The 23,673-nt window shown below is 37.7% G+C and overlaps 1 protein-coding gene across 1 annotated transcript in view; it reads left to right on the top strand.

Annotated features, from left to right (window-relative positions):
- Positions 1–1,941: 1,941 nt before the first annotated feature.
- Positions 1,942–23,673, top strand: part of FRMPD2 (FERM and PDZ domain containing 2) — a 68,688-nt gene continuing 46,956 nt past the window's right edge. Inside the window, exons 1-8 of the mRNA XM_065746600.1 lie at positions 1,942–2,396; positions 11,708–11,836; positions 13,981–14,138; positions 14,316–14,429; positions 15,391–15,576; positions 16,363–16,489; positions 18,416–18,547; positions 21,629–21,713. Coding sequence (XP_065602672.1) covers positions 11,713–11,836; positions 13,981–14,138; positions 14,316–14,429; positions 15,391–15,576; positions 16,363–16,489; positions 18,416–18,547; positions 21,629–21,713 — 926 coding nt within the window. The 5' untranslated portion in view covers positions 1,942–2,396; positions 11,708–11,712. The remainder of the gene's footprint in view (positions 2,397–11,707; positions 11,837–13,980; positions 14,139–14,315; positions 14,430–15,390; positions 15,577–16,362; positions 16,490–18,415; positions 18,548–21,628; positions 21,714–23,673) is intronic.

Below are 23,673 nucleotides of genomic sequence, written 5' to 3'. Positions count from 1 at the left end.
ACAAACTTCTGTGTTGATATTTCCTGCTAGTATGACTGTCTTGGATGATCAGGCTGCATACATTCTGAGGTGCATCAATGCTCAGTTTCTCTTTATCATCAATAGCCTTTAGCTGACCTGTTGGCATCTGGATCCATTTCAAGCTTAAAAAGAAGGGTAATATCAGTGCCAGTGCAGGAATTGCAGGAAATACTTTCTACTGTGCTGCTGCAAAAATTTAACAGTAACTTTGGTTTGCTGATTCCAAGATGTTGTGTTTAAAAACATCTCAGATACGAGAATTTTCTATCTAGTTTTATTTCTACTTGAATTCCTTGCAGATATATGGCAGATTTATATATATATATTTACTGCTACAAAGACAAAGAACTAGTGAAGGGATGCAAAAAGGTGGGTGATATGCCCAGTGTGAGAATTCAGAAAAATGGAGGTTTCTGCAACATTTTGGATTAGGCAATATCGTATTTGTCACTGTCTGAGGAGAGAGGTTTGCAGAAATTAAAATATAAAGTGATGAAAGCCTGAATATATGCTGTTTACAGATAGATAAAGAAGAATATAACTTGTAAAATTTAATGCAAAAGTACATGTCAAAGTCCAGATACCATGGATGAGTTGACTGAAGAAGACGACCAAACTCAAGATGAATCCCAGCATATGTGCTTGGGATAACAGTGACTAAAAGAAAGATAAAAAGAGGGAAAAAAAAAAGTGAAAAGTAAGGAAATTAGACTGCATCAGGGCTATTTTGGCCATGTTAAACCAACGTAACAAGTTGTATGAAGACTGGCACAGAGGTTGTATAAGGTTTTCAGCTGAATATGAAGAGAGATATCTAAAGAGGAGACATCTGTGAGGCAATAGCACTGAGACAGTAGCTGAAATCACATTTTCAAATCACACTGAAAAAGGGAGAAAGAAAAAAACAAAAGCAGTTTTGTGGAATGCAAATACAATGTTGGAAGGAGAAAGAGAAGGAACCTCTAAAGACTCCCTGGAAAAGCACTTCTGAAGGTCAAGAGTCAGAAGTGCAGATAATGAGAGTCCAAGGAAGAACAAGACATAAATAACATGACTGAGTGTTAGCTGCTAAATCAGACAGTATGAGAATCTGGAGTAATTATGACTTTAGCTCTGATGTTTTCCTGATCTGAATATTTTCTTGTTTGATGTAGCTTTTGGCCTTTTGTGTGTTACCACATTTTCTGCTGCATCATCAAATTCCTGAGTGTCATTTTTAAAGGTAAGATGCTGTGTGCTCTCTCAGAATATTGATGTTACAATAAGAGTAGATATTTGCCATTGCAATGCGTAATATATATTTTGATCATTTCTTCTTACTCTTTTTTAACAGTTGGAAGTAAATTGAGTGAACAAAGTTAGACTTTTTGGAGTCAGAGGAATTTCTATTTAGTTCATACCAGAAGATAACTGTTTTGGAGACTGAAATAATAAAGCAGAATTCCAAGAGAAAGAGAAGTGGGATTATGGAGGAACAACCAATTTGAAGAGCTTTTTAAATAAGTCATATTAAACTTCCATTTTGCTAAGGTATTTTCTCCACTTTCTTATGCTTAGCACAGAGTTGTCATGTAGTATCCCACAAGCTCTGCACTCCGAAATAATTAACCAGAATTTTCAAGCAATAGTGGAAAATAAAATCCCTTCTTTCAGTATTTTTTTTTTCTGTCAGACAAACACATCAAAATCTTATCCATGTTGTTGCTTCAGTCTGAAGGATTTTGCTGTTCACAAAAGAAACATGCACCCCCCTTAGCCCATCGGTCTGTGCTTTGGTGTATTCCTTCTCTCTGGATTGGCAGAGGCTGAAAGTGACATCAGTCTACAAGGCTTAAGTTTTAATGCTCCCGTGTGCGTCAGGTAATCCAATTGAGTTCTTGTATGTTGACGGACCCAGAAGTTTATTCTGAGCCACTTCCTCAAAGCTCACTCTATTACCTGGCAGGTGAATTATCAGCAAAAAAAAAAAAAAAAATCAAATAAAAATAAAAAAAGAAAAAGGGAAAGAGTGTAAATGGCTTCAGCAGCCATGACATTGCCTCCAACTTCAGACCAGGTGCTGCTAGGCTGGGCTTGCAAGCATGAGAAGGAACTTTACTGTTTACTTGCTTAGCCACTTGCCAGAACATACTGCACTTGGTTACGAGATATAAACAAAGCAGCAGAGAGAAAAAGAGAGAGAGGGAAAGAGCAAAAGGCAGAAAGAGAGAGGGAGAGAAAAAGAGCAGGACAGAAAGCAAGAAACAGAAGTCCAAGCAACTCCTGAATATGATTGTCGTGAAGTTTACAATTATGAAGAACTAACAATTGATATCAGGAAAAAATATAGAAGATTAAAGATTATTCTGGATGCAGCATCTGTCCAACCTGTACAGGTAGGTTCTTACGTATTTCACTTAATCTCATTATCAATTTAATAAGTATTACAGCGTTCATCTTCTTGCTTTGTAGAGCAGTATCTACTATTGACACTGTTTGATTTTATAATAAAATTAATATCATTTCTTTCAAGCTATTAGCTAGTTCCAAGTAGAGGGATGCCTGCCCATATGGCAACATGGACGGGTTGGTCAGATTTTGCTTCAGCATACCAGTATTCAGTCCCTCCTGGAGTTAGAGACATTCACCCCAGACAGAATTTCACTCATGAAAGTACAGAGTTCCTCAATTTTTATTTTCTATTGAAGGTAAAGGTATAGAAGCAGCTAAATTGTTTCTACTTTTCTGGCAAGGATGTCTTCTTTTGTATAACACAACTAATGTGACTCTAAAAAAACCTGTTAAAATACATTCTATATATTAATGGATTTATACAGAGTGCTATTTAAAAAACAAACAAACAAAAGAAACAGCACTGGTCTCCAAGCCTCATAAAGATGTGTTTCAAGTGGTTGCAACCTGGGACTAAAGAGTCTTGGTTAGGAAACTGGTTTTCTTTGTGCTCTGTTTCTTGCAGCTTGTAGGCAAGTTCCTACTTAACAGTTTGCAATTTCAAACATAAAAGCAGCCTTATTTTATGGAAGCTTTTTCATACTCTTTGTAAGCATTACTGATTTGGAACTTTTTAGGTGGAAATTCTGGAGAAATGTAATTAACACTTACATCTGAAGAATAGATAGAAAATCACACCATCTGCAGCAACATGGTGAAAGAAGGCTTTTCTCAGGTGACAGTCAGTCAGTCAGCAGCCGCAGCAAGCTCAGAAGCTCTGGCTGTCTTTACAAACAAGTGTACAACTGTGACAATTTCAGGACCCCAAAGCTAGCCTCAGTTACCTGCCTTACTGTTAACTATGGGCAAACCATAATAGCACTGACTACATTAGGAGTAACTTGCTAGAGAAGCTCTGGAGAGTCTCTGTAAGGCCTGTGGAGTGTATGCTAAAATCGTAGTGCATGGGACATGATTTTTAATTTGGCATGTGAAATAGTTAGAGCTAAGTGGGCTCAGGTTCTTCAGTATGAGGTTGGTACCTTTTACCATCAGCATCAGCCCATCACTTGACTCTTTGTTTCCAGTTCCTACTCATGGATCCAGGCTGCCTCTTTGCAGAGAATAATGCCTAAAAAGAGATGTAAGCCAATAAACAAGAAAGAGAAATTCTACCACGGTGTTTGAGTTCTACTGTCCTACTATTTCTGGCACTGCAGCAGAAGACAACATCTCTTTGAAGCTTTAATCCTTAAAGCATTACAATAAGACAGCTCTAGATTCAGTTCTAGGCCACCATTTAATTATGCTCCCTTGTAAAATGTTCTGAAGAAAGGTATATGAAAAAAAAAAATAGGAATGGCAGTAGCTCTCTATCAAAGATCAAAATTCTGTGAGATCCTTGGGGTTTGACGTCAGCCAGGGTGGAGGTGACAGGGTGTATAAGCTTAGCAAGATCAAACATTACACCACTTTCCTTTGAATGCACATATCCGGTGAGATGATATTATGCATTTCCAATGAATGAGTACCTATTTACATACTGACTACAGGCAGCATAATATTCTCAGAAATTCATAGGCAGGTTCCCTCCAAAGAAAAGAGGAAATCAGAGTTCAGTTTTGTAAGCCTGATTCGGTATGGAATTTTTCTACATTTTCCTTTGCCACCAGTAACATTCTGGGGGCACTATGTCTTTGAAGAACATTGTCCAGATTTTCTAACACTGTGAACATTGACACATATTTTTTAACACCCTTACCATTCAGCTTGTGAAATTCACTATGAGTAGGCACATAAGCACACTCTGCAGAACCCAGATTTCAACTCTCTCCTTCAAGGATGAAACTTCCTTAAAACCATGGGAAGATTTCCTAGCAATGACATTTGGGTTTCTTCAGAAGTGGAATTTTATCCCCCTTGATTGCTGAATATTTTTTAATAGTATGGTTAATTCTCCTATTCGTTAAAGTGCATGTTTCTAGAAAGGAAATAAAATAATCTGACATTAGAAGGTGAAAATCTATCATATAATGAAGGCTGTACCACTACCGCAAAACTTCTGAGGCATAATCTTTCTAATGAGAAGTTGTGCATTTGCAACAAGGCAACTCCCTCTGATTTATCAGTGTTTACAGATTTGGCTCCACCTCTCTACTTCATTTGAACTGAAACATTTAACATTATTTTAAGTGTTTATTCAAAATAAAAACCTGTTAAGTTTCAACTCTGTATTTCAGAGAGTTGAATTTCATACTTAATTGGATTCATCTTCGGGGTATGCAGAATTCCATGAAAAGAACTGTACAACGAGTTGGAGTATACAATTTGCATATGGTACATATGTGAATACATCAGTTTATGATTGAAATTAATTTTAAACTGGATCTTTACTCTTTTCAGCATCTTTCAAATGTTAATGTACCTAATACTTATTCATATTTTATAGAAAGCAGCATTGAAATAAATTAAGCTGTTCTCCAACAGGGTAATTGTCAATTATATAGCTTTCTACCTGGTTGTTCTGCTTACTTGAAGGTTAAAAATATGTTAACAGATTGTTATTAATGACAGCATGATTCAAGAATTTATTTAAAAATTTTTAAAGGGTTACTGCGATGGTCCTATGATGTACTATGTACACAAAAATGTCCAAGTTGAAGATAGACATTGAAAATATAGAAGTACACAGTAAGAGCATCTAATATTCCTAAATTATTTCATTTTTCCATCTAAAATATTTGTATATTTATGATTAAGATATTACATTTATTTTCAGTACAGCTTTTCTGTATTTCCCTATGATTATCAGTAAGTCATTATTTTGTTGATAGCAAAAAACATTCCCTTAGTTCAATTTTAACTGCATTCTAATATATTTTCTGTTACATAATTTACTTGAGCTTTCCATTTTAAATACTGTAGATGAATAGTGCCTATAATAGCTCTATACTTGGTTGTCATTTCTTAATAAATTGTTTTTATATTTTATTTTGATAAGTATTTGTCTCTTGTAAGAGCACTGCTGTTCAAGCACTGAATGTAGCCTGAAGCATTCAGCCAGAGCTACCACCATCACAGCAGATGGAGTCAGGCACTATCAAAAGCATCCAGCATTTTTTATGTGGTCAGTGTAACATGTGAAGTGATCTTGATTCCTCAGTAGCCAGCTGCACATTGCAGCATTATGGATTGTTACGGACCAGTCACAAAACAAAACTGGGTTAGGATTCTTACTGACAGACAGCTTGGTCCCAGCTTTCAGTGCCTCCTCGGCATCTACTGATTACCTCGCCCATCATCCTGGAGGCTAACACCTCTCAAAGCACTACAGACTATGAGGTTTGGACTTCCATATAAACAGACAACTGGTAGCCTTGTGGAAGAAAGTATCACGATCCTTGTGAAAATTGCTCATTTAATAGCACTCAAGTGCACTCTTAAGTGGAGCAGAATTATTTTACTGATTCCAAACTTGCCTCCATGGCCTCTGTGCAGAACCAGAACCAGTTTAATAAATACGTTCCATGCAACAGTCTTGTGCAACTAAGAAAAGCGAGCTCTGCCTTCCCATCTTGACCCAGAAATTATTCTGTCCATCAAACGTTTAATCTGTATACACACTAGGATAATTTTCTCATGTCAAGAACATTTTCTACATTCACATGTTATAACAATGTATTATTGAAATGCATAAAAGGCTGTGAGAGAAGACAAGGCAACTATTTTTCCAAAGCTGCTTCCCATGGAGAGCAGAGGGGTGGTTCTGGCCTTGGCCCAGGTCTGTGTCAGCACAGTGGGGCAGTCCAAGGACAGTGGGGTAGATGCTTGCTGCAGCTGTTCCTCCCACAGCTGTGCCTACAGAAACTGCTCTGCCTTCATCATGCTACATCACCAGACTATTGGACTCCGGGGATACCATTCACAAATTCTGCATGTCAACAGTGGAATTACCACTGATGATTTTAAAACCATAGCTTCATCCAAATGTTAACATTGAGCCTATTTTAATCCCCTTCTAATTTAATATTCCAAGTTTGATTTATTGAACAGCAAGTCCTAAGATAGGCTGTAAAAGCTTTCCTCTGGGTACCTGGAACACCTGATATTTAAAAAGTATTTGTCTTGCCCTTAGTCAAATATTATTTGTGTTATTTGTGTTTTAAATCACTTCTGGTCTTCAAATAATTTTCTATTGCCCTTGAAGTTTCTGAACTCTCATGTCATGAAGATGTAAAGACACAAATTCATCACTGGGCTTCTCTTAAACATAAGGCACTTCAGAGAAGCATTACCATACGGTATTAATCTTTGAAGGGTAGTATCACAGAGGAAAATCAAGAGATAGGATAGACATGCTGATTATATCTAGCTCAAAGCCCTCACCTGGATGTCCCAGAGAATTCATAGTATTTGCATAACTGAAACTGGGGATATACCTAAAAATCAAGCTTTTTATTTCAAGTACTAAACACTGAAACAATTTAGTTTGTAGAAATGTGCCCTTAGTAGGTACTTTAGAAGTGCTGACACAGATCTTCTCCTCTCCCATATGCAGACAGAATATTGAACAGAAGGTTAGACTCACTGCTGCGGGTAGGAGTTTGCAACAGAATTGAATGGATCAGGATTTCACACTAGGGCAGTGGTCTTAATAACAAGCTCTGTGGGGCCTCTGACAACATCATAGCAGATATCTCTTCATGCTCTCCATACTACCATCTGAGTTGCATAAAGAAAGAAGTGACCCTGACTCAGCCTGGAGGGGTTGAGAGATAGTGTTCCAAAGCTGAGGTTTAGATATAAAACCTAAGACACACAACAGCCAAACCTTTTCAGACCTTGAAGTCAGTCTATTAGCCCTCTAAAACCTGAGGAAAATGTCACTTCAAGTTGCCATATTTCCTGGCATTTGGTCAGCTTAAATTTGAAAACAGATTACTCAGTGTATTGCAGAATATACCCAAGGTTCTCTGGCTTAAGTTTCAGTTTCTAAAAAGTTTTTTCCCCTCTTCATCTTGCTGCCACCAACACAAGTTTTACCGTGGGCTATACAGAAGTATGCTTGTGTCCCTTGGTTTTACTCAGTTATTTATAGGAGGTAATTTTAGACAGGCAGGCAGGGACTGCTAGACATAGAAAAGGAGTTGGAGAACAACAGCTGAAAGGGAGAGAAAGCTATGAAAAATGATGTAGCTCAATGGCTAAAGACTAGATTTTTCTAGTCATGTATGTAGTTTTACTGATGTGTTCTTCAATACCGTGCAGGAAAAAACAATTCCTGGCCTCTGAGTCTGACCTTGAAAGTGATGGGTGGAGACTGAGATACTTGCACACAGAGTAGCACTTAAATGAAGCAAAACCAGCCAACTTTAAGGTGTCTGCATGCACAGTAGGTTTGCACCAGGTTGTAGGTACTGTCGTGTGCAGACAACTTCTGGATATTGTGCTGCAAATGGAAGAGGTGAGTCCCTAAGCCCTGTTCCACTTGTCCATCACTCCAAGTGTCCCCTCACACTCTCAGTGGCTTAGAGGTTGAGCAGGAACCACTCAGGTCTGTTACAGATCCTCCATGAGTTCTTGCTTCATGCCTTAAAAGTCCTCCAGAAAAAGAAAAATGATCTGATGTTTCTAAAACCTAAACATGATTCCGCCTTCCTCACCACCTTATTCACTGGTTTGTCCTGTGATCTCTTTTTCATCTCATTTTTCACTGTCATCCAAGTAATGGATTAATACTTCGATTCTGCAGAAAACAATTTCACAGCCAAACCAATTCCTCAGTGAAGTCTTGCTAATAGGTTTCTACAACAAAGGGCTGTCATTCAGTCAGGAATCCAGATGTGCCATTCCCCTCGCAGATGTTTAATTACCGTAACTGTGTTTGACAACAGAAAGTCAGTTTCCTTCCTCCCCTTTCCCTCAATGAAATTGCTCTTTTGTCATCTTTATGCAGTCAGCAAAGCAGCAACAGCAAAGATGAAGGCTGACAAAAGCTAAGTTGTTCACTTACACTTTACTAAGACTGCCAAATATAATGAAGCCAAATTGCACATTAAGTGACCCTCACATATAAAATGACTCTTGTGTGACTGTTACTAAGTACTACATTCAGATGCAAAGCTGTAGTTTATCATCTTTAATAAGCAATTCAATTTCTTTCATTGGCTATAAATTTCAGTCATGGCTTGGAGGAAAGCATGAACATAGGATAAAACAAAATGTGCCAAAATGGTCTGAAACAATATGAAATGTCATAAATAGGTGGGTGTTTGTGGCCTCAGCTTTCATTTCTGTGTGAGAAGAATAGATTAACTTTTTGCAGAGAAAAATTATTAACTTGAGGCTGCCTACATAATGAATGAATATTTGTGGCAAAGATGAGAATGGGGTATGGTTTTAGGTTAGTTTGCCTAATTGGATGCTATTAATGATACTTCTACCTTCTTCCATGGAATTCAATGGAAGATTTGTCTTTGACCTCACAGGCAAGTACAAGCAGATGATGAAAGCCCTTTGTCACTTTTCCCAAGCACTAAAACACCAACCTCTATATTCTGGCCAAATTCCAAAGTGGGTGAATGCATTCTGCTGTTCTGATTTTTCCCTGCAGACTCAACGAGATCTAGCATCACTTCTCGATATGTAGTGTTACAGCCAAGTGACAATCAAGCCCCAGTGTGAACAAGCTAGTTCCTTTTTGCAAGGTTAGCAACCTATTTCCTCATGACCCCCTAATTTGTCTGGTTTTGGATCACAGCTTTTACTGAATTGAAATGCTATCATTATGTACAGGGCTACAATGATAATCTTATCTTTTTATCACTTTTACTCTTAGATGCACAGCCTAGGTTGGTGACAAAATATTTTTTTCCCCAACCATTCACAGTTACATTTTTGTGAAATATCACATCATGCTCTTCTTGAACACCAGGATTTAAAAATAGAGCCCACAATTACAAGGCATTCTGAGTGTGTTTAAAAATCAATCACCAATTTGCTTTTAACATAACACATCACTTAACTCTACATCATGTTAAAGCAGTAATTTATTATACTTTAAAGAGATACTTATTTCCATAGCCATATAGCTTAATCATTTATAGATATGTATTTAAAGAAATTTGCACATCATTGCTATCAAAATTCATTTAACTCACATTTAGTAGTGGTCTGAGATGCTACTTCTACCCTTAGAAAAAACATTTACTACCAAACTTCAGCAGTTCCGATGTAACTGCTGTTTTCACTTTATCACTATAAAGGTGTAATGTTTGGACTCCGGAAAACTGCTTGTTTGAGTAATTTATGCTACTTAGAAATATCAGCACTGAAATGACTTTGTATAAGCACTTGCATCTAAAATAGAGGATTCACTGCTGCTTCTTCCAATACAGTCTGGAATAAAAGCAGCAAGTATAGACTGGCAGATTACTCATATGGAGAAGCCATACAGACTCTAGCTCTGGGGATGTGAATTGTCTGCTGAGTCCCAGTACCACAGGGTTAAGTGAAATGCTATCACAGTAATTTATTATTAAGGGAGATGGTGATGGCTTAGATTAAGAAGATTTGTCTGTCTCTTCTAATTAAGGTTAGGTTCTTAAGAAGCTTAACTATCTCTTGAAGGCACACAGGCTAAAATTAGGACTCTGGTTCTGTTTAAAATGTCACTAGGTTGGTCCATAATCCTACAGTGACTGCACCAAGGGATTGTTCTTCCAGTGTTGTGCTTCCTTGTTTGGAAGCTAGTGAACCAGAACAAGACCCTATGAAGCAAAGTCCAAGAAGTCTATTAATCAACAACAAGAACCTGCAGAACATTGCAATGCTCTTACAGTGACACCTTGAATGCTGCATAATAAATGATAGACAGGAAAAAAGATCGCCAATAAGACGCAGTAAGTTCACTTGCAGGCAGAGAGCTAATGGGAGCAGTAAGTGGGCTGTGTCCTGAGGGTGAAGAAATGTTGGGGATTAGATGTGTTTTCATGCTTTGAGTGAAGTCATTTCACAGTGGCATTTGCAATCCTATACATAACAGTAGCATTCTGGGCTCCAGTGTCTTCACTTGGTGATCTATAGAGAATGGTAAACTCACAAAATAAGAGATGGATCACTTCCTGCTTTTCTCATTAAGCCTCTATTTATACAGCATACAGTGTAGATCACTGTTACAGGATAACAGCAAAACCAGAATTAATTACAAAAACTGTTAGCAAACTTTAACCCTGGATTAAGTTTTCCTTACAGATGTGTAAGCAGCTCTACCTAGATTGGTACATTAGTGAAATGTGAAACAGGTGAAATGGAAATATCAAACCCTTTTATGAAGAACAAAAGCCTTTTTGACAGTATTTAGTCTGGTAAAAAATTCTGAGGAATAAAAGCCCTGACATTTCAAGGCACAAGGAATTTTCTAGTTATCTGAGTCTGGAAAAACACTCTTCCAACAGGTAAGATTAAATTACAGTTCAGTGCAGGATGCTTCCCTCTAAATGACATGATTCTTCACTGCAGCTGAGAAAAAACATGGAGATTGTGAGAACCAACATTCTACCAAACTACACCAGTTCTTATACACCTCAGTGGGACAGTATCCTGAGAACCACTGAATTGCTATTCAGCAGCATGCAGAGGGAATTACCTTTTAATTTGGTTCACTGAAATTAAGCATGTATGCTGGTAAGAATGAACTGCAAGTTCCAGGTCTTAGCTGTCAGACTAAGAAAACGTTAAATCAATGAATCCAGTAAGTCTACAAGCCTTGACTGATCAACCTGCTGAACAATGAATGAAAAATAATTGCTGAATTGTGTTCATAAATCCTTCATGTTATAGTACATCTTTTTTGCTTTGTCATTCTTTTTCTCTTAGATTATCACTGTTGTGTTTTTATAGGCAAGAGCACCCAATTAAACAGCAAAATCAATGCTCTTCCATTCAGATAACCACTCACAAAGTCTGAACAGAACATAAAGGATTTCCTGAGTCAAAACGATTTGCCCCACATAATGTTGTGAATAGTTTAAAATGATGAGTAAAAGGGCTGAGAAATATGACAGGAAGTCACTTAGTCTCCTTTATTTACTCTCGCTCAGTTGAAGATAAACTGTTCCTGCCTTTTGCGAACAAAGAAGCAGAGTGGTTGAAAAAAGATTTCTTATTGTGAGAGAAGGGCTTATCTGTAATCAGTATGGCTTGCTACAAGCATTTCAGTCTACTCTAGCTGGTCAAAATCTGCTCTCTATTGCAGCAGGCATGAGCACCTCCTGTGCAACATTGGCCGAGGTCCTGTGGGCAAAAGGAAGCCCTTTGGAGGAAGAAGATATATGGGCGCTCTTGTACCTGTCCACACTGCAGCTTCTGGAGGACATTCACAGAGGTGAGCTGAAAGGAGTCTTACTGTTAGAAAGTCCTTCTTAAGTTATTTTGGTATTTTGATGATTACTTTTTTGTTGTTTTGTTTTGTTTGGTTTGGTTTTTTTTGTTGTTTTGTTTTGTTTATTTTTGAGACAAAAAGCACTAATGACAACAGTAGCATATTTTTAATACAAGTGAGAAACCTTTCAGTGCAGCTAGGTTTGCATGCAAACTGCTGTGCCAATATGCAGGTCTTCACCTAGTCTCTTTTTTCTAAATTACACATCAGCAATAAACTAAAGTAGAGCTATAGTTGATGGAACAGGACAGAGTTGTCCTTCCTAAATTCTGAATAACATAGACACGCAGAAAGTGCAGCGCCAGCCAAAATCGTGTCCTTCAAGTACTGAGAGAGGAGAATGAGTAAGTCCACATGGCTCCTCCATCGTTCAGTAGAAGACTTTTAATCAAGTAGTATGTAATTCAGCTGTAGCTGGAGGGGTGAACTTTTATTAACAACCAAGTTTTAATGGATGAGACCACTATAACAGACTGACTGAATCATCAGTTCTCAAATATCTAGTGTACCATGGTCTCCAGAGGTCCCTTCCAACTGCTATGATTCTGTGATTCTGCAATGTAGCCATGTGATACAGGCACTAGGGACATGAAGAGGATTGCAACACAGAGATACCTACCTGGATTATTCCAGCTCAGATCCATCACAGCTTATTAACTTCATGTCAGACACTAAGCTAACAATACACTCTGCAGATCTCATTTCAAAAAAAAGAAAAAAAAGACTTGTTGAATGTCTATTGGATTGAAATAATCAGCATATGCTTTCTGTGCTGTACTAAATTTAGGATATTATGATCAGAAGATGAAGAGCAAAACAAGAAGCAGGGATGTAAAGCCAAGCTCTTTAAAGATGTGGTGCAAGGCTGCCCAGTCGTGACTTTAGAGAGCTCAGGTCCAGAGTGATACCAAGTTTGACTCATGCTGAAGCTGAATTCCCAGTGGTCCAGTTTCTTGGAAGGCAGCAAAATTGAACTGTCTTTGCACAGTAACAGCCCATTTAACTAAACCATATCTCCCACTCCACTTCTCATAATCGCAGATGTATTGTTGCTGGAATCAGGCTCCTCTCAGGGGAAATACTGCCACATTTGTGCTGCACTGTGCTTGATGTGCTAGACCTGGCACCGGTCAGTACCAACTGTCTCAAGCAGCATTTCCAGTGTGTTTGAGCACTGATTGGTCAGGCAGACATTATGACTGTTTGGCTGGCCAACATTACACAAAACCAGGTAATCTTAATTGAAGATCAGGCTGGCTATCTGCTTCTAAAACGGTCACATTTTCTAGCAGATGCTAGTCATATTTGAGTACAACACTATAGAAATGGGAGAGAATCAAAGGAAAAGGCAAGCTGATAATCTAAGACCTTTGATTTTCTAAAAAATAAAAAATAAATATAAATATAATAATAAAGATGAAATACGGCCTGAAAGACTGAATGTGATTAATGCAAATTATCATGGCTGCTCACATTGCTGGTAGAACCTAGGACAGGTTTTAATTTAGTTTTCATGCTTGCATCCTGGTACAAAAATTCCCCTGAGTTCAGGATAATTGGAAATGATATTCTCTCTTAACCAAACACTTCCTAGGTGATAGCACTTAAGCACTATAAGCAATACATGGAACTAAAAAATGTCACCACACAAATTTGTACCATGGTCATGTAACTTAGTGGAACCTAACTTCAGCTCTTCTGCAAATGTAACCTTCGAAGTATTCATCTTGTATTGGAAGAAGCATTCTACTCTTCTGACATATTTTGTGCTTTGCATCTACCAAATATGACAAGATCTCAACCAGAATCTGCAGGTGGGTTGTGATTTCTTGGGCTTCAGAAATCTAAGTCAATATATTGTTTTTATATGTGAAATTATGAAAGACAGAAATCAGGTTTTTAACCATTACTAAACTCCAGGTGACAAAATCAGCTAGGCATTAAAGAATGTGACTACACTGACTTCAGAGCATGTCTCCAGGAAGTCTTGGTGATGGATTTAGCTGTGCACTGGGACCCCAGAAATGTGATGTTCTGAGCTCACTGAATTCCATGCGAACTCCATTATTGTCTTTAACATTTTTCAGACCCTGCTATCTGTGTAATTTGTCCATGGTCAGTACTACTCTCTGCTGAAGGAAATTTGTCCTTCCAAAACAATGCATCTCAGACAGAAGCTATTCCTTTCAGCGCACCAGAATTACTCCACAGACAGAATAAAAACCAACGCATTGGACTAACAAAGGTGAGGTATAATACAAAACAAATCTTGAGAGAACCTTGTGAAAACAAGGTCGTGGGGTTTAATGCAGCATACCAGGTATCTACTGTCGAAAATTGGCTCTGATCATATTAAACAGATCAGGCTACGGTTAGAAAGATGTAAAGATTTCATAAAGTGTTTCCCTTTCTGTTTTGACAGATGTTGGTGTATTCTTTAGGAATGACCCTCTATTGGTCAGCAGACTATCAGGTTCCTCCAAATCAGGCCAGTAGCATAAAGATTTTTGTTTTATTTTATTCTGTCTTGCTCTTGGTAGGTTCAAAGACTAAGCACAACATGGAAGTGACTTTTTGTTTTGGAGCACTGAAAAGAATGTGGCTAATTGGAATGCTTGTGTAAAAGTCCAGACTTTATCAAAAATACCAATTCACGCAGATAAAGAATTTAGTTAGGCCTCTCATCTTTCCTTTCTTTTTCTTTGTTTTATTTTTCCTTTTTGAAAAGCAGAATTGTTTCTATTAAGATTAATTTTTTTTCTTTTAAATGTTAAGATTACTTATTCAAAGACAATCATAAGACATTTCCTAATACAATATATAGGGCTGAAAGAAAAAACATAATTTTCTCATTATTCTGGTTCTCTACATGTGCTTTTTCAAAGAATAGAGGAGATGATGGCATAAAAACTTCTGGGCACATTCTATTGCTGAGTGAATCTTTGCATCTCTTGCTTGCTCGTAATCTTTTCAAAAATTTGTAGCACACATTTTGCTTCATTTCTATACCCATGCTTTGATTGCATGCTTTTGTCTCAGAATGCACTAGCTTTTACAAGATATAAATGCTATAAGGGCAAGACTCTGTAAGTTAAATTGCTCTTTAAAATTTCACTTTGTGGTCTCTATGGCAACAATTTTGCCTTGTATAACTCTTTAACTTTTTTAATTTAGTGCTTAATGCAAGCTTCCTGCTTGCATGAATCTTTATGGTGTCTAATTAGCAAAGACATGTAGCAGACTGAGCTGCTGGCTGTCACCTGGAAGCTTCTGTCAGACTGATGACCCCTCTTGTATATACCAGTTCCCTACAATTCCATTAGAGACTCCATTTAGTGCTGTTTTACTGCCTGACCAAGATTGTCCCCAAGTCTAAAGGAAGTTAGTGCCCATTTCTCACCCATGATGAAAGCCTTACTGAAGTTTTTGATCCCAGTTTAGACAGGATTTCAGACCGCTGTGAGGTGTGATTTAACTGTACCTCCATGTTGACTCAGTCCCTCCAGCTGAGTGACCAATTACACGGTCTGTTGCTAACACTATGTGAAGATCTGCCACATAAAAGACTTTCTCCTGAATCAATTCTGGAAGCATGTGAAGCACATCAGAAGGAGTCCTCTTCCTTACCAGCAGATACCTACATAAAGAAAATGGTCCAATTTGTCCTGGGAAGTGCCAGCGAGGTAGGTACTATTCTCATACTTAATGATCTCCTTTTCAACATATGCTAGTATGAGTTAAAGTGAGATTTGTTTCTAGGCTTCTATGCAAGAAGTTGAGTAGGTATGTGTATGAGCAACTGAAGCAACAAAATCATGTCTCACACCACACTCTTAGGAAACTACAGAAATCAAGCTTTTGCACTTTCAGTACCTTCTTTTCTTTGGTTAATAAATAAAACTAAAATAACCTCTGCAGAAACTTCATATTAACCAATGAATGGACTTTACACAAGATAGATTTTCCCATTACCACTTTGGCTTCAGACTTCCTTTGTGATATACAAAGGAAACACTTCTATACCATATTGAGATTACCATTTAACTTCCTTAGCTGGTGGTGAACATTTAAAGTACAACCTTGCCTGGATATGAAGCCTTAAATAAGTGAGTACCCGAGTCTTTTTCAAACTCTAAAATATCTGCAAAGAATTTTTGTTGGCAAGCTGAATGAAACTGAAGTGCATTGCAAATATTTCTTCTGCTTTCAGCAAATATTCCTTAGAGTTCTGCGGGGACGTTTTCCCATGTGCTATTACTCTATTTCCCACTGCAACGAAGGGTGTCCCTTAAACATATCTAGCACAAAAGCAGGAAGCCCTCTAAGGTTGGTCCTGCTTTCTGAAGCCTGCCTAAGAAAATGAAGTTGCTTACAAAACCCAAATCAGCAAAGGGCAAGGATCACTTCCTAATGAGTGTCTGAAGTCCACATATCATGTGACTTTGACTTGCAGTACCATTGTTTTCCAGGTAGAACGAGTAGCCACTGAAGACAGTACAGCTTCTCAGCTTTATAGAAGTCATGTGATAAGGAAGAGACTACATGAGAAAATACCAGACACCTCACCACTGTTTTCCCAGATGAATTTTCACCAAGGTAAACTTAACTTCTAATCTAAAATGCCTAATACGGATAACAGCTTTTTCTGACACTCTCCCAAGCTAGGTGAATTGTCTAATTTCATGTTGCTGTGATTATATGTTGTGTTGAATAGAACATTTATTGCTTTACATTTAAATGACTTAATAATAGAGTCTGAGGCAAGTCAGCAAGATTTTTGTTCCTTATTTCATCAAAGAATAGTAGTCTGAGAGCTGTGAAGCAATGATAACAAATCAGCTTGCACATATTTGACTCTTAAAGCAGTTTGCATAAGAACTGCGCATAAAACAAAAGTGCTTTCAGCGCTGCTTCTTTAGTTTCTACACTACTGTGTATTTTCAAAGATAAAGAGTGGGATTCTGTGATGATACCCTGTGGGCACTGAAGAGGATATATGTATCCTTCCCATTTGATTGTTCAAGCAAAGATTTGTAGTTTCTTTCTAATATTTTAGTTCTACTTCCTTATTCAAAACATGCTTTGTAATTTCACACATGTATTGCTGGAGTAATTTCAAGACAGAAGGCCAAATACTGCTTACCATATATATAAGCCAAGATGCAGTGATTTCACATTTCATTTGATTAAAATCAAGTTTTTATTATCCCTCAGTAATTCTTCAAATGTAACTGAACATGGACTTCAGGTTCAGATAAGTTCTTTATTTCTAGTTCTTATTTCTATTTCTAGTTCTCTTCTGAAAAGATACAGCCAATGCACTCCTTAAATCATAGTGATTCAGGATCTGAGCTTATAGGCTCATACTTGCCTAAGCTGGCAAAAACTCTGCTGCTGCACAAAGGGAGGGCCCCATTTTCAGCTGCCCATTAGACTTCAATTCTTGGATCCAATGATTATGTGTTTGGGATGAGTTCTCTGTTTTCTAGTGAGTCAAGAGATGGCTTACACTTGCTTAAAGGACTTAATGAATCAGTGTGTCAATTACATTGAGAATGTGTGAGACAAACATTACAAGACAACATTTCATTTATTTTATTATTATTATTTTTCTAATTTCAGTTGAAAATGATCAGCTTTTGAGATTCTGGAAAAGGTCAAGAGACAATGCAGCTAGGATGCAACAGCAATATTTAGGGTTACTCCTAAATCTAAGAATCATAGAACCATAGGGGTTGGAAGGGAACTCTGAAGATCCTTGAGTCCAACCCCTGTGCTAAAGCAGGCTCCCTACCATAGTTTGAACAGGAAAGCTCCCAGACAGGTCTTGAATATCTCTAGAGAAGGAAGGAGACTCCACAGCATCTCTGGGCAGCCTGTTCCAGTACTGTCACTCTCATAGTAAAGAAGTTTTTCTGCAAGTTTATATGCAATTTCCTGTGTTCTAGTTTTTGCCCATTATCCCTTGTTCTATTGTTGCACCCATTGAAAAGAGCCTGGCCCCATCCATTTCACTCCCACACTTAAGATATTTATAAACACTGATGAGGTCCCTTCTCAGTCTTGTATTCTCCAGACAGCCTATTATGGGAATTTTTGCAGCCAATTCTGAAAATGGATTGTGCCTGGTTACCATCCTTCTAGCACACAGAAAGAGTAGCTGATAGCTGAAAGTTTTGGGCCTCCAAATATAAGAAAGATCTTTCATGGTTATCTGACTTTGCAACCTTTCAGTTAAGCATGCAGAATAGAATCAATATATTAGATATGTTTTATTTGGAATGGTTGAGAACTGTGATAACTATTTTGAGAGAGATTAAGATTATGGAAGGCCAGAGGTAGAATTAAGTTACCAGGCTTTCTTCAGTCCTTAAGGAACTGAAGTAAGAGTTAGAAGACAGACAATCACGGGCTATGTTAAAGTTAGACAAGCCAAATGTTATTTGTGCTGTCATTTATCATAGAGATACAATAATTTATAATTAAAGTGTATGATTCACCATATTTCCTTTCCATTTCCAGACAAAGGGTCCAAATTAATGAATTACAGTCGGTCAACAGAAGATTACAGACAACTATCTGTGGACTACAGTGACACTAACAGCATTTCAGAAAGTACATCTTTGATACTGTCTAACCGAGGACACAGAAGAGGTAAGATTTTCCTGAAAGATTATGGTTATTAAACTATGTACTCCGCTTTTTGTCCCCTGAAATGTGAAACCACCTATGTACAGCCAGGTGACAGGTACATACCTAGGGAGGTATGTTTGACTAAGTGTCATGGAAGAACCTTTAATACTGGATTCCTTTTTACCTGTGTCCTACCAGGCAGCACCGTCACCTCTTTATGGCATAAAGCTTTATGTGGCTTTATGCCACTTGGCCAGATGAAGCTGTTCAGCAGATCACAGACAAAGCCTGACAGCATGTTTCTGCCACCTGGTGTTTAGAAACAGATGAGAAGCCATGCAGCTACCCCACTTACACATATGATGGCAGTGTCAAGACGGCAGCACTGAAATCAGTTAAATCTATGAAAAACACCTTACACTTGAATGGTGGGGATTAATGTTTCCTCAAGCCCATTCAGAAAGAAAGGAACTTAAACTGAGAGCTAGAGAGAACAGACAAACAACAACAACAAAATGAACCACTTCTTCTTTTGTTATCATTTTGTCCTAAATCTATCGTATATCTCCTGCTTTGCATGTTGCTTTCATTATGCTAAATGCCAGGTTGCTATGCTGCTCTCCTGATTTACTTTGTCTAGAGACATGAAAGTTAGAATGTTAGCTGTATTTTCAACCCTTTTATGGCAGTAACATCATGAATGAAGCTGCTTAACAGAGGATCCATTCAGTGAAGACATTGTAGAAATCAGTCAGGGTCCATTAGTAACCAAAGTCTTATCTCCTGCTGTGGCAGGGATTCAGATGTGCTCTGTAGCATGTGTGTGTCTTTTATTCCAGAAATTTCTTTGCTAAGGCAATAAATCCAACATCCACAATATCAGTTATCATGCAACAAGGTATGCACACCAACTGTTAAGTTCACTAATGCCATAAATAACAGATAACTGCTGAGTTTTGCTTGCTTTTTCTCACTGGGGAGCATTAATTTTGGTTTCTGATATACAGCTGCTGACTACCATGAAATTTGTAGGAACATATTACCTATTCTCCTTCAGAGCTGACAAGTTTAAAATTTACTAGACAAAAACGAAAGGCATAGAGTCTGATCTCAAAGGATAAATTTCCTTCAAGAACAGAGCAGAAAACTTGGGTGCATGCTGCATAACTGGAAGTCTACCAGGAGAAAATCTACAGAAAGAAAGTATATATCCTCGGAGAAAAAAAAAATGTAGAGCAGCCTCTCACTCCTCTGTCCCAAAGAAGCATAAGATGAGGGTATTCATGCAGCTTCTTTTGATACTCTCTTCCTGTGAAAGGTGCTGCATTTGATATAGAAGCAAATAAAAACCTGTAAGGTACCATGGCTGCCCTTCTGAGTCTCATACGTGTCAGTCACACACCTAGAAGCACATGGTGAAAGCTCAAGAGACTGTTTTGAAAGTTCTTTTCTTTTTTTTTCTTCTTTTTCTTTTTTTTATTTTAATCATAAGCTTGGGAAAGGCTCATTCCAATAAACTCATGTATGTCTCAGTCTCCACTGAACCAGTGGCAAATGTTGATACTCAGAATGTTGTAAAAACCTCTAAAAATGAAGGAACAAAACCAAAATATGAGTGCTTGTTTTCCAGAGGCATTATTGCATGAGATAATGTATTAAAAAAAATGCATACTTCTGATAAAAGAAACATTACCATCTGGTAGAACATCATTATCAAGAGAGATCAGTATCTCTACGCAGGCTGGACTTTAGAAGCTTGTTTAACATATAACAAATTAATCATCTACAGAATCAATTTCTCTGAAGCCTGCATGTTAACCCTAAACAGCAGGGATACGTTGGATTTATGATTAAAGCATGGCAGCCCAGCCACTGAAAGCAGTGAACTTGTCCCAAGGCCACAACAGCTAAGAGTGAGAAAACTGAAGGAAATGTTAAGCACTTGTCACAATATATATACACAAAAATGAAAATCTGCAGTGTGAGTGGATAACTGCAGGCTTTCTCATGAAAACTTATGTCACTTCAGAACATGGGACTCCGCCTTAACTTTTGTAACTAGACCTGGGTATTAGACTCATCTCACATCTTATATTTTGTTAATATCATCTGCAGCATTAAAAAAATATATGCACGCTTTAGCAATGTGACTTGATTTTGTAGGTTTTTAAATTGCAGTTGGTGATCAGTACACTGAAATTTATTGCTGCGTTTTCATGTTGGAATTCAGAGTGAAGTCGTAGGTTGTAGTTACCGATACTTTACATGGAAGAACAGCTGTCCTAATTTTAGCTCAACTTATCAGCTCTATCATTTTGTCTATGTGTTAATTTGATACACAGTTCTTTAAATCAGATCAGTGAAATGATCCAAATGGAGACCAGTTTAACACTACCACTCCTTTGTGGGTTTCAAACAGCTCTGGTGCTACTGAAACTGTTTGTGAAATTACCACTTGCATAACCATTTCTGGTTCTACTTCTAATTTTTATTTTTCATTTACTGGGGTAAATAAATGCTTATTCTTTATCTAACAGTAGAGATGAATGAAGGTGAAAAATTTTACAAATCTTATTTTTTTCATGACTTAAACTATGCTACATTCTTACTAGATTTGTATGATGTAAAAGCATTTACAATATACTTGATGTAGCAAATGACCAGTGGACTATGTATAAACGATTTTAATTTCAGTGATTTTATATCATGCTCTGATTAAAGCAGACAAGTTTCATATCTTATTTCCCCCAAATTTTATACCTTGAAATAGAAGAAGAAGGAATACTAAAGGTAATTTCTGAAGAGCAAAAGCTGTTTCACAAATTACTTGGAAGCATGTGGAAACAACAGGCATTGTACATATGCACCTATCTTCTGTATTACATTCTCCTAAAGGGTTATGAAGAGGAAGTAACAATGACTCCAGAACTGAAGGATATTGCTGGTATAGTATTCACATAGCCTTATCAAATAGTTATTTATCATGCCCAGGCAAGGCCATAAGAGGGAAAGTGGTCAGTCTATACCTTCTCCTTGTTCTAATTAACCCAAGAGTGCTGCTAAAATTTCTTCCAACAGTGACACTTTCTTCATTCCTTTCAGGAAGAGTTGCACAGACACACAGGTCATGGGACCCCACCCTCAGTGGATCAAGGACACAAAGCAGCTATAAGCTCTTCATAAACAGGTAATCAAAACTTCTGATCGTGAAGACAGAGGCTGCTTTATTACCAAATGAAGTAGAGAGCTTATGTGGCAATGTCAGTATTAGAAAATGTCTGGATCACCAACTGAATCTGTTGCAATAACAGATACTATTTATGCATAAATAAAGTGCACCTAAGCTCAGTTTGGCCCTAAGCAAGATTGTACAAATACTTTAAGGAAATCGAGCTCTGGCCCTGAACAATCCATACAAAACAAGCAGAATTCCTCCACTTTCACTTCACCACTGTGTTCTGCCAGATGTTACTGGCCTCTCAAAACAGGTGCACAACTGTTACACAGCTGCCCCTACTGCAAACCTCAGACACTGCGGAAAGGAAAAATGACAAGATTTCCACAGATAAGCAGTGATAAGAAGGTATGAACAGTCACTGCTCCTACTGGAAAGGCGTTTTACAGAGTCCTTATTTGTCTACCTTCAGATTTTGTATCTTTGCCTTGCCTTGCTCTCACATTAGCAGAGGCCTGATGTGTTCTGGAGTGTTTATGCAATGTCATGCATATTTGTGACTAATAGTAGAGTAGATCATTTTCATTTCTGTCTCAGTTCTCAAATAGATTTACTTCACTTGCGTCAGTCTTACCTACAGACCTGCACTAGCACTTTATTGAAGAGTTACAAGTAACCTGGGGACATAAACAGTAAAGACCTCTGCTCTGTCATGAGAATTAGACTCATTTCAGCCTTGGAAATATAACAGTAGCCTTGTAGATAGGCAAGGACAGCAGAGGACTGTACAGCTGATGCTAGCTCCTTTTCAAAAGCCAGGTATACCATCACTACTGCTAAGTAAGAGTTTTCTAGACTAGGTGTTATCACAGTGTAGTTACAATTAGGACTTGACAAATGGAGAAGAGATGTAGGTGCTATCAGCCTCTAGGCATCACAGAGACCAGAATCCCCTGGTTAAGCACTGTATAATCCCTACAGACATCCCATTTAAATTGAGTTCTTGACCCAGTTAATCAGGAGTTTCTTCTTTTAACCATGTCATGAGTAATTTGGGCCCACAGGAAATACTTGATTTAGATTAATTCCCAATTAAATGTATCCCAAATAAACAGTTTGAACTTCCTGGTAAACCAGCCATGATAATCTGATCTATGGGAGATACCTCATTGTACCTCTAAACCTGAAACAAGCAGGATGCATTATAGCAGCAGCTTTTGTAAAGGAGTAACTCTAACTGCACACACAGATATATATATATGTATATACTGATACTATATATACATCACATACCTGGCAATTATATTAGTAAAATATTTGAGTGTTTTTAGAGCAACTTCCACACTTCTGACTAGCAATCTTCATATTAGCTTAACATCCATAATCTAAAATCATGCTGATAAGAAAGTGTTCCCCTCCCCTGCTGAAAGATGATCACTCATTTCCAAATTTCCAGCAAACTGTTTCCCATAAAACTTCAGGAACTGTAATCCTCACTTTTAGTTGTAAGCACCTGAAATTGAATTTCCAGCAAGATCGCTGACTCTCTTTTCACATACAGTAACAGCAGAGTTGACATAATTTGTTTGGAAACTGCTGGTTTCCTATGTTGGACAGCCAACACGAAACGTAGTGCTGTGTTTACTGCCTATAAAGCTCACTCACATAATCACACTCTGTAAAGAGTCCAGTCATCATAATTTACATCTCACAGTCCTAAATTTAAGCTTACCAGTCTATGCAGGAGTGCAGCCTATAAATAAAGAAGACACAGGTGCCAAGTCTGGCATCTGTCACTCTGCAGAACTAATAACATGAAGTGTTTGTCACAGGAAAATAAAGTCATTCTAAACAACTCAATCTCTTCAGTTGTGAGCTAATAGCATTTTTATACCTACAAAAGTCACTTCAGGTTATTTTTAGAGATATTTCATAGTAAAACTATCTTTCTGAGGTTGAATTGCTTGAAACA

Source organism: Cyrtonyx montezumae, unplaced genomic scaffold, assembly GCF_038088225.1.
Source record: "Cyrtonyx montezumae isolate F1298 unplaced genomic scaffold, pur_monq_1.0 scaffold_4, whole genome shotgun sequence".
Taxonomy (NCBI): Eukaryota; Metazoa; Chordata; class Aves; order Galliformes; family Odontophoridae; genus Cyrtonyx; species Cyrtonyx montezumae.
This window is presented reverse-complemented; position numbering and strand designations above follow the sequence as displayed.